The sequence below is a fragment of the Ictalurus punctatus genome, chromosome 19 (genome assembly GCF_001660625.3).
Source record: "Ictalurus punctatus breed USDA103 chromosome 19, Coco_2.0, whole genome shotgun sequence".
In the NCBI taxonomy this organism is placed as follows: Eukaryota; Metazoa; Chordata; class Actinopteri; order Siluriformes; family Ictaluridae; genus Ictalurus; species Ictalurus punctatus.
In genome coordinates, this window is record NC_030434.2 from 20,962,235 (window position 1) to 20,974,504 (window position 12,270).

The 12,270-nt window shown below is 39.1% G+C and overlaps 1 protein-coding gene across 1 annotated transcript; it reads right to left on the minus strand.

The window, feature by feature from the left end:
- Positions 1–279: 279 nt before the first annotated feature.
- Positions 280–7,450, minus strand: lsm8 (LSM8 homolog, U6 small nuclear RNA associated). The gene is made up of 4 exons (XM_017494805.3): positions 7,285–7,450; positions 4,557–4,597; positions 2,691–2,818; positions 280–572 (listed from the first exon to the last, which is right to left on the minus strand). The coding sequence occupies exons 1-4, from the start codon at positions 7,313–7,315 to the stop codon at positions 482–484; spliced, it is 291 nt and encodes a 96-aa protein (XP_017350294.1). The 5' UTR covers positions 7,316–7,450; the 3' UTR covers positions 280–481.
- Between the last annotated feature and the right edge of the window lie 4,820 nt (positions 7,451–12,270).

Sequence of the window (12,270 nt, forward strand, 5' to 3'; positions counted from 1 at the left end):
TTAATGCTGCTCTGCAGGATGTTCAAACTTTGGGATATTTCATAACCAAACACTGACTGATAATCTTCCAGAATTTCCAGACTTGTTTAAATAGCTCCTCTGTCTTCATGATGTGGTTTGTTTAGTTATGTTCTCTAACAAACCCTAGGGCCTTCCAGGAACAGGTATTTACACTGAGGTTATGTGATAAAATCTTAATAGGAGGATATTTACACAGTGGACAGTTACTGTCCTTTCAGACTACAGAACCAAGTTTCTCCTTCCCTAAAAATGACCACGTTTACACCAAAAACCATTTATTTTCTCTCATTTTCACAAGTAAAAAAAAGTCGGGCATTGTTCTTTTAAAAAAAAGCAATGTGAAAAAATTCTATTACATTTATTCCATACTTTAAGGAGCAGGAGAAGAAGCAGAGAGGGGGATCCAGTGAAAAATACTGTGGATGTGGTTTGAGTCTGTACTTTTACACACTGGGGAAACTTAGTGCACTACGGAGTTAAGTGGTTCTGCCCTTATATTGCCAAGATCCAGTGCAGAGTCCGTTTCCTCATCGATTTCACCAATAACAGCCCTGTAACACAAACAGAAATGAAGCTTCAGCTATTGAACTTTTCTTTCATGGCTGATCAAAGAAAAATGTGGAGCAATGCCGCGTCTGCTTTGGTTCACACGTGTAGTGGCCTGGAAAAATCCTTCACATGACAATTCTTTTTTTAATACATGTTCTACTTTATATAGGTCTGAAAACTATACCTGAACTGAAATATATTTCTCTTCCGCATGTTTCCCAACCACAAGTTTTAACATTTTAAAAAGTCTGATAAACACCAAAAGTCAAAAGGGAGAAAAATAAAAAGTTTTCCCATATGGCCAGAGCCATATCTCCCTGCGGTTCTCGCCTGGTTTCCCATTGAAGATAAGCAGGGTTGAGTCTGGCCAGAACCTGGATGGGAGACTTCCTTGGGAAAACTAAGGCTGCTATTAGTGGGGTCAGCAGGGGGTGCTCACCCTGTGGTCTGTGTGGGTCCTAATGCCCCAGTATAGTGATGGGGACACTATACTGTAAAAACAGCACAGTCTTTCGGATGAGACGTTAAACCGAGGTTCCTGACCGTGGTCATTAAAAATCCCAGGATGCTTATCGTAAAAGAGTAGGGGTATAACCCCGGTGTCCTGCCGAAATTCCCCCATTGGCCCTTATCAATCATGGCCCCCTAATAATATCCATCTCTGAATTGACTACATCACGCTCTCCTCTCCACTAATAGCTGGTGCGTGGTGGGCGTTCTGGCGCATTATGGTGGATGCTACACACTAGTGAGGGTTGATGAGATTCCCGCCTCCATACTATGTAAAGTGCTTTGAGTTTCTAGGGGGGAAAAAAAGCACTTCAGATCATGCAGATACAGGTTGAGAGCTTCACCTACTGTTCACATCAATTCAGAATGAAGAAAAAGTGTGATCTCAGTGATTTGGGCTGGTTTGAGTATTCAATAAACTGCTGATCTCCTGGGAATTTCACACACAACAGTCTCTAGAGTTTACACAGAATGGTGCGAAAAACAAAAAAACATCCAGTCAGCAGCAGTTAATGAGAGAGGTACAAGGAGAATGGCTAGACTGTTTCCAGTTGGCAGGAAGTCTACAGTAACTCAAATAACCACACTACATCCATGGTAAAAAGAAAAAAGCATCTCAGAATGAACAACAGGTCAAAACACGAGATGGATGAGCTACACCAGCAGAAAACCACATCAGGCTCCACTCAAGAACAGGAATCTGAGGTTACAGTGCATACAGGCTCACCCAAATAGGACAGTTACAGATACAAAATAATGCACATTTAGGGGGTAGCGGCAATCCGTTAGCAGGTTCGCGTCGCATCATACCACCATTGGCATACTTCATTGTCATTCAAACACTTTAAAACCGTGTCGGCTGTCATCTGTACAGTGTGTGCAAGTGCTCTTCTCTGGTTTGATGATGGCCCCCATTTTGACAGCCGGTAACGGTATCTGATTACATTCTGAAGTGATTAGGCTCATGTCTGTTTTGTGAGGGCTCTCCTGACACAACATGATCTTTGCAGGTAGACATCAAGGTTATGCAGTCCTTCCAGAATCTTGCGATCGGCGAAATTAACGCAAAATCAAGGACACTCTGTGGTATTCAGGAGGAGCTTACAATGCGCATTCAGCCAAAGCCTGCTTCGATTCATGTGTCCAACATGAGTACAGCTAAAAAAGTCTCATTTACCAACAAACATCACTGCGAAAGACCGTGCAAAACAATTTCATGCAACTGCAATTTTGTCAATTCAAGTAGTTTTCCGCAAAAAAACACAGCAAAAAACTAAAATCAAGCATTTTTGGCCACAACAATCACAAAAAAAAACTTCAACGAAATCCTGTATGGACTGGTTATCAGAAAGTGTCTTAAAAAAAAACATCTCCACGTCAGGTTGGTAAAATATATTTACATGATTGGTAGAAAAAGTGACTTTGGTCAATACCTGAGATTTATCCATCATTTTTTCCCCCAGCATCAACATCCGACAGGTTTTCCCAAACCACCACGCGGTTCTTCAACAACTTTCAATAAAACTAACTACTAGGAAAGGGCGCAACTCTAATTTCTCATAGATGATGTTGTAACATAGTGATGGAGTCAATTTACGTGTGAGACTTACACATTATCTCCTCTAACGATGTACAGTCCCAGCACAACCTGCTCCACTCCCTGGGAGGAGCTGAACACACGCTCATGGCTTTCATCCAAGATGAGGTTGATCGTCTGGTCAAAGCCCTTTAGAGTTCCCTGAAAAAATACAAGATAATTAACACATCATTCTTTAGCTGTCGTGATTAACCAGGGGTGGGATGGAATGACTGGTATGATAATACCCTCTAATCCACATTAATAAGGGAACAATTAGTAATAATCATAGATTTAAATGTTATGCTATACCAAACCTCATGATGTCACAAACAAAATCTATTTCTAGCTGCAGCATATAGTAAATGTACAGGCTCATTAGCGTAGTTCGCTTACTTCTTAAGAAATAAACACAGAAGCGCAAAATCGGAGCATCTTTAAGTGAATATTTTTGCTAAAATATTCTAAGCGATAAACGTGTGTCACGTTTCAGACAAACAAACCGTTCAGTTTATTGAAATAATCACTGCATGACACAAAAGCGCAGGAATTAAGATTCTTAGCACATTCAGGACACACAGCCAAGTCTGATAAATATCAGTTTAAATAAATATCAGACTATATTAAGGACACAAATAGACTTTTATGCTAAACACTGGGGGAAACTCACAGCTAAAAAGGGATATACGGTGACTCGCAAAAGTATTCAGACCCCCTGACCAATTCTCTCATTTATATTGGGAGGTAGTGAGTTCAAACCCCAGCACCGCCAAGCTGTCACTGTTCGGCCCTTGAGCAAAGCCATTAACCCTTAACTGCCCAGTTGTATAAATGAGATAAATGTAAGTCGGGTCTGGATATGGACGTCTGCCAAATGCCATAAACGTAATATTTTAAAAAATTAAAATATTTCCCAACATAAATCCAATGTCACCTTACAATAACTGGTTTTGAGTTTCAGTGTTTTAAAGTAAAATATCACACAGAATGAAATTTCAAAATATACCATTCGTAATTCATTAATATGTGAAAATTGTTCCGGGGTGTGAATACTTCTGCAAGGCACTCTGTAACAGATCGAAACATAAGGCAACATATTCTTTAACACTGTCCTTAAATAGGCAAGACTCCACATCGCTGATGTAGGAATAACTGAGGAAAGTTTACCCGTGTTAGCCTCCTGTTTTTAGTTTCATTATCTCTCTCCCCCCCCCATACTTTATTTTTCCAATATTCTCATTTTAACAAAAAATAAAAGTAGTGAAACGCAGACAATACAATGCAGTATATAGGACTCATAATTATACATTATTGCATAGCATTAGTGCAAGAACAAAAGTAAATAGTAAAATATCAGGAAAGATTCAGATATAATAAAAGCTGTGTGAGAGGGCCCGATCGCAAGCTGATACGATGTTAAAAATGAACACAAAATCTTATCATATTGCTCACTCACAAGGCATCTTAAATTATATTTAATAATACCGACCGAAAATTCTAGCGTACTCCGTATAACTGCAGATTAAAATGTACTTTCTTAGTTAGAAATGAGTTTTCCTCTCATTTTTTAAAAACGGTTCAAAAGGCTGCAAGGGAACTTATTTATTTGTTTATTTATTTTTACCCAAATTCATTTACATCAGAATACATCTCTGAAATAAACCTTAAAACATACAACTGTTTCAGTTTCTTTTACTCAATCAATCTGGGAATCTGCAACTGGACAAGAGTTCCTGTAATAGTTCTGGAATAACATGAACTGGTCCAAACACTACCACCAAGTTAATATAACAAGCGTCGATTATAAAGCATACAATATATAAACAAAAGCACATTTGTCAGCGTCACGTGTGCAGTGAACGACATCACGACACTAAAGTGAAGAATAAATGGTACTCACCACAATCATTCGTCCATCTGATGTAATGATGGCGACAGTCCCTTCACAGGCCAGTTAAGGACATTTACTTTACGTGTATGAAGCAACAACAACAATTACGCATATTAATATACTGCTGAGCGTAAAAAAAAAAAAAAGTGCATACTCTCGGAAACCAATAAGATATTTAATGTGTGTATGATGTTACAGATTTTTATGAATTTCAAGTGTTTTTTTTAAAGTTATTTTTCCACTCTCTTTTTCCATGTGTGTCATTTCAGTGTTGGTAACAGTCTCCCTTAACTCTAAACACCCTTCTCCATCTATGTGAAAAGCAAAAATTTTACATTAATGGATTTTCATGACTCCACTGGCTCTTAAAACAGATCACAACAAAGTGTTTAAAGGACAATACCAGCCTGAACGACTTGCAGATTAATCTTTATAAGTAGCGTAATCTTTAGTCGCATGCAAGATTTTACTTTGTTGTTGACTTATTGAAGTCATGAACATTGTTTCCTACATTACCCACAGTGCTGTTCGACTACATGCTGCTAATGGTGCAGCTAGGTTTAGCCCTTGCTTTATTTCTTCCTAAAGAGAGATGCAGCGGCGCTTTAGCATTTGAGTCTGTCCGGTACTCTCACCTCCTCGTCTGTATACTCAGATCAGCTTCAACCTACATGCTAATACCACCATCGACACCATCATGCTCATTGTCCTGTAGATCACCAACTAGCCCGTAGAGTGTACTCTCTGCTGTAACTCACCTGTGTCATATGGCTGCATTGCATTCTGGGACTTTGAGTAGAGCGTTTAGTGTCTCCACTATTCTACGTTGGGTTTCTCATTAATATGACATTGAACGTTGATGGAAAATGGTGAATGAGAAAAAGACATGCTTGTGCTTTGCAGCCAAACCTGACCATAATCTCTTACATTTTTTCCATCCATTAAATGACATTAGCTAGGTTTTTATCCAAGTTGAGAATTTAATTTGTGAAAAATTGGAATAGTACATAAAACCATTGACAATACGGCACTGTTTCCATCCCGTGTGTTCGAGAGCATAAGAAGCGTGCTTCCAGGGAAACTGGTGCATCTCGCTCTTCAACATTTTAATTGAGCCAATTATCCAATTACATGATTTGTTGAGGCAAAGTCACATGACTTTTTTGATGAGCATGGAAGAATTTATTCGGTAAACGCGTTTCCATCGTAGTTTATGCGCATGTCTTCTTATCGAATAAAAAAAAGTGATCCGTCCCAACCACATGCATCAGTTTGCATCCAGATTTTTTTTATGCAATATTGCAAAATTCACATTAAAAAAAAAAAAAAAAAACACGTGGATGGAAACACAGCTTTTTCATCTGCAATAACACTGACTACGTTGACATGGACAGCAGTAATCTAATTATTGGCCTTATTCTGAATAAGACAATATTGTGATTAAGGTGTTTACATGAGTTACTTTTACAATATTTTTTTCCATGTTCCCGTTGAAGATGTTATAGAACATAGATCGATTAACGGCACACGTCATTATGTCATCGCGCCACGCCGTCCGATGTCCCTCCAGAATTTCACGTATCGACATACAGTCCCTCTTCGTTATGGTACCGTATATAGTTTTGGGTGTTTCATTTTTAATTTTACAAAAGCTTCAAGTGCGGATAATTATTTGTCATGCTATAGACGAATATAGTGCAAATAGACTACTGCTTGAAGCCGTGGGCTGCGTCCCAAACCGCGTACTTACCTACTGTATAGTAGCTGAGATACACGTATTTCTCCTACTATATTGTAGGTAAGTACGTGGTTTCGGACGCAGCCGTGCTCTCTTGTTTGCCGTCAAACGGTTGAGCACTGCCGTGTGTGTACGTGTCCTGTCGCAAAATGCGGTGAAAACTCCCACACGATGTTAATAGTGTGATTAAGGTATGTACATGTCTGTAACGCACGTTGATAATGCGACTAAAACAGAAATACTCCACACATCTCAATTCCATTTGTGTTTACTTCGAGTGTGACTTTAGTCGGATTAAGGTCATCAATAATCGCTGTTTACATGCTAGTTTCTTAATCAGAGTATCGTCGTAATCGGGTTCATATCGGATTCTTGCTGTCCATGTAAACGTACTGAATGTCGCCCCGTGACGTCAGAGCGGCGCACAACTGCTGATTTGTCACAGGAATAACAGAAATCAAAATACAGTACCAAACAACAAATTATAACCGGAATGAATAAATACATCACAGGCAACCGGAATAATAATAATAATAATAATAATAATAATAATAATAATACACTGCCTTTACTTTAGCTAAGGAACTACGTGCACGATTTTTTTCTTAAATATTATATTAACACAACTTTTAAAAGGTTTCATTACCGCATTGGGTCTCAAAGCACAAATAAACAAACATTTAGCACACAAACACTCGGCGTAGCTAATTAAATTAAAGCGCTAGCAATGTAGCTAATGCTGCAGTTCCTCACATTTACTAGCCACTCTGACCGGGAAGCAGAACAACACCGGAAATTAAAAAGCTTAAACAGTTAAGTTTAATTAGACACCTAACTAAATATCAAGCATGAGCACGCTAGCTAGAGCTGAAAGACAAGCAATTCAGCAGCTAAGTATCTTAGCTGTTAGCAAAAACAAAGCGTTAGCCTTGTTAGCGAACAGCACAAAGATAAAAGCGCTAACTCGCTACATCCAACTGAACAGGAAATAAAGGATACGGTTTATATAACTCTCAAGAGCGGTCGACATCTCCACTGGTGTTCTTTTATCACCCCAAATTTACAGGAACTTCCTTTTCACTCCTGCAATGTACATGAGCTAAATTGTGCTGCTAAAGTAGCCGGGAATGAAGTAGGGAAAGGCGTGAGTAGGCCATTACCGAGCTGTTACACCCACAGGCAGGTTTAATCGAGTGAAGAGCAGTCGCCCCGTTCACACCCGGGCCGAGGTGTTCAGAAGTAATCCAATGATCCAATCCAATGTTGCTTTGAAAAACCAACACAAAAGTAAGATGGATTACTGGATCCTGGATAGTAAAACATGGGATTTTTTTTTTTTTTTTTAAATCCGTATCATTCTGATCCAGATGAAACATTTTGAACAACTGGTCCCTGGGCCCAGGTATTCAGAAGTAATCTGATCGGATTTTGGATATCGGATTGGATCAAATCTTGAAAATGGGTTGTTCAAAATAATAAAAAAAGGATTCTGAATTAGATCATGGAATCTAATCTTGCATTTGATCTGGATCAAAGCTTCAGTATGTGTTGTTCAAAACATTTTAGTAGGATTGGGATACCTGTAATCCAATAAAATCAGGATTATCCTGATCCCAGCAGAAGAGTGGATTCAGGGAGGATTTCAGGAACAAAATGTAATAAAACTTTAAAACTTGTCAAATAACACACTCCAATGTTGACTGGCTCCAATGATGCTTTGAAAAACCAACACAAAAGTAAGATGGATTACTTACTTTTCCATCTTACTTAAGTAAGTAATCAATTTGACTTAAGTAAGATGGATTACTTACTTATAAGACCATTTACATGATCCTGGATAGCAAAATGTGGGATTTTCAAATCCGGATCCTTCTGAACCAGATGAAACTTTTCGAACAACTGGGCCCTGGTAATAACACACAAGTAATCCGATTATATGGAAGTATTTCCCAATTTTTCAAAATGTATTTGCAATTGCGTTTTCTATTTGTGGACGCATAAATTCTGACATAATTCAAATGAAAATGCAAATCGTGTATTACCGTTTGCATTTTTGTTTACATGAACGTACGTCTGCCAAATTTCAAATGGGAACGCAAAGTCTATTTGAAATTGCATTTCCCATGTCTTACGGGTTATGAGCCTGTCATATCGAAATAGCAATAGCAATTACCCCGTTTTCTATTCACTTCCTCGATATTGTGGATGGAGCCTGCCAAAACTCAAATGGAATTTCAGTTCCCTTTGTATTTACATTTACAACGCATAAGAAACCTGTCAATCAGTGTTGGGGGTGGGAGTATACTATAGGGTGTGTTTGTATTTGGAAGTGACATCAGTTTAGAGCGCCTAGCGGTCGACAGCCAAGAGGGAAAATGTGCCGAATAAGACGATTGTGCCGACGTCGGTTTGCGATTCCGTTTTAATCTTGGCAGTCTCCATACACAACTCTGAGGAAGAGAACTACCAATTATTAATAATAGAAATTATATGATAATAGCAATTATATAATAATAGCAATTATCGCTGTTGGTATTTCGGTTTGCATTTTCATTTGGAAAATACTTCCATACGATTCCAGCAAAACACATATCCGTTTACACCTGGCATCGTGAATGTGTCTTCAGTGACCACTCGTGTGTGCATTTATTACGTCAGTCTTGCACTGCATTTATTTCCAGGCAGAAACGAGCTGCATCTTACGAGCCGTTTCAAACACGAAAAGCCGCTGTTTTCATCTCTGCTGTTATAGCGATGCCTTTATCCGTTAAGCTAGCAGCAGAGAGCTCTACTGTTCAGCATGATTACCAAACAGTCTCGCAATGATTACGTATTCTCCGGCTAGGGCAATGATGCAGCTGATTAGTTGGTCCTTTGCTGCTGTTCAGGACGCATTCATACACTTTCACATTCACACTACAAAGTGTGAATGCTATTTGGTTTGATTTGGTTTCAGACAACATAATTAAACAAACCAAAAAGCAACGAGGGGTGGCTGAGAGGTGTGTCGAGCTGAAATCCTACTTTGGTTAGAAATAGGTAAACAAAGCTTTCACAAGTGCATGTAAATATCACAAAAATCTGGAGAATACTGAACCTCCAATAATTAAATGATTACATAATTATTTATATGCATATATGATACGTATATGTGAAAGCACCCTAAGCCAGCTTTGGCAGATTTGCTTGGAATGAAATTTGTACCACTACGATATGGACTTACTTGTAAATCACAATTTAAGTTCAGTTATAAAGTCCTACAAATACAAATGCCTTGTACAAACCTGGTGAGCAGTGTTGTGCTACAAGGGCACACGGGGCAGGGTGTAAGTTGAGACCACATGAAACAGCAGGATTTCAAGGTCCTGTGTGTTAGTTCTCTCAGAAAACATTGTGATGGTCAATTACACCAACCATCAGGGAAGCACAAGGCTGAGTGGCTCTCTCTGCTTTGCACGGAACCTCCTCAGGGGGATCTATTTACAGTTTGCTTCACTGAGGACAGCTCATTCAGGTCTGTATAACCTAGCACACTGAGACAGAATGCACCCATGATGTGCCTCTCCATCCACTATATGCTTTTCCTCCACTTTTTACATTGTGTAGAATTCACAGAGGTCTGTTCATGGTCCCAAGATGACCTGCAAGCTCTTGGTTCCACTACTGCTTTCCCTGGTGGTGGTTATAAAAACCCTGTGCCTTTGTTCCTGAGCAAATCAACTGCTTCAAATGAACAAAGAGATTTGGCATTCTCAGCCTGATCACCCCTGCCTGTGGATCTGGTACCCTTATTATGTATGATGTGCATCCTATAGGCTGAAGTAGCTTTTCCTCAGGGACTGCTAGAATGCAATTTGACCCAGTAGTGACGTTGTGTTTGAACCTGAGACTTCTGCCCAAGCTCACATCACACAAATTTACTAATCGATCAGTACATGCTCAGACCAGACGGCAGATATTCAATCCTCAGACCAACTGTCCATCTGTCACAGAGGAAGACACTGGGGACTCCCTTATGTAAGGAGAGGTTGATCCACTGGGTGGTGGACGTCATCGCCATGGCCTATAGACAGGCTGGATGCCCAGCTCATACTTTTTCATGCCACTTTATAAGGATTTATCTCCTTCTAATTCTTTAGGTTTCTAGCAAAAAAAAAGAAGTACAATTTCTATCTGAAACATAAAAAATAAAACAAATGCAAAAAAACCCAAGAACCAATACATAAGACAATTAATAGTGAGGATGATTTCAAACCAAATACAGAAAAAATATTAGAAATGAGTTCTATAAACAGAAACCATGCAAGTAAGCATCAAGCATCATCCTAAATAATGTCTGAAGAAAAAGAAAAGTCTTTAGTTCTTTGCAGCTCATTTCTTTCTGTAATGGGGCTCATTTTGTAATGTGGAACAATAATTGGCCAATAATCACCAGTACTATACGTTGGTGCTCCAAATATCCATGTCTGTATCTGTATTCTGTTTTAAATCCAAATTGAATGCGACCTAAACCAGAATTTGTATATTTTTTTACCGTACCAAGCTGGGACGATTTGTAAGGCATCAGTGCTTGATAGGGCATGGCACATGCCTACATGGTAGGAATCGTGCTGCCTTAGTGCCACTTTTTTCAAATTAAATTCTCCTCACCTCATCTCTGGAGGTCATAACGGGTCTGAACTAGAGATGTACGAGGGACTGTTTGTGCAGTTTATTATTTTTATTATTATTTATTATTTTTGTTTGTAGATGCCTGAGATATTTTCTAACAAATTTATTTGGTTCTATTTCCAAAACATAAAACAAACTAGAAATTTAAATCACGTGACTATGACCAGGCAGTTACTAAGGACCGCTCTTTCTTTGAGAAAATATCTGACCAGGCCCTCTGGGATTTCACGATTTTGTGATCGCAGAAATTAACGCAAAATCGTGCAAAAGTCGGAGTAGCTTGCGCTCTTTAAAAATTACCGCAGATTTGTCATGTGACATCATCACAACACGCATTCAGTCAAAGCCCCTTCGTTTCACGTGCGTTGAACATGAGTACAGCATAAAGGTCTCATGTACCAACAAACATCACTGCAAAAGACCACGCAAAACATTTTCATGCAATTGCCATTTCGCCAATTCAAGTAGTTTTCCGTAAAATAACAAAAAAAACCTCTGCAAATTGTATCGCAGTTTTTTTTTTAAAGTCACAGCAAAATCAAGTAATTTTAGTCGCAACAATTACAAATAAAAACTCCACAAAATCCTGTCTGACCACTTGCTTGCAGCCACATGAAAGTAAAAACCTCCCATTCGAGCATGTCTTTTAAGTTTTTTGTTGTCTGTGGGATCCCAGCCCTTATACACCTGTAGTCTGAACTACAGTCCTTGTGAACTATAATATACACTTTACTTCTATGAAATCCCTGTATTGTATTTAGTATTGTATCAATATTACACTGCCCATTCCTGCCCAATACACTGTTTATCTTTTACTGTTTGCATTTTACTAGTGTCTCCATGGTACTGTGTGCACTGTATTGTTCTGTGTTTCTTGCTGTGAGTAAGCCTTTCGTTATGCTATATCATCATGGCATCCTGACAACAATAAACAATAAAGATTTTGTAACTGCTGTGATGTGGAAAAGGAATGAGACGTCATGCTAAGTAAAGACTAAAACATATAGGATGCGCTGTTATAGGAAAATAATCAGTGACAGGATGATGTAAAGGGCAACTTAGTGATGCAGAGTGTCGCACTGCAGCCTTGCAACTCCGAGGTCCTAAGATTACATTACTGACTGTGTGGTGTTACTGTGCATGCTTTCCTGCTGTCTGTGTGGGTTTTCTCCTGGTTCTCTGGTTTCCTCCGACCTCCCAGAAACATGTTGGTAGGTGATTTGGTGGCTCTAAATTGCCCCTAGCTGTGAATGGTGCCCTGTGAAGGACTGATGTCCCATCCAGGGTGTATCCTCATCTCCTGCCCAGTATTCC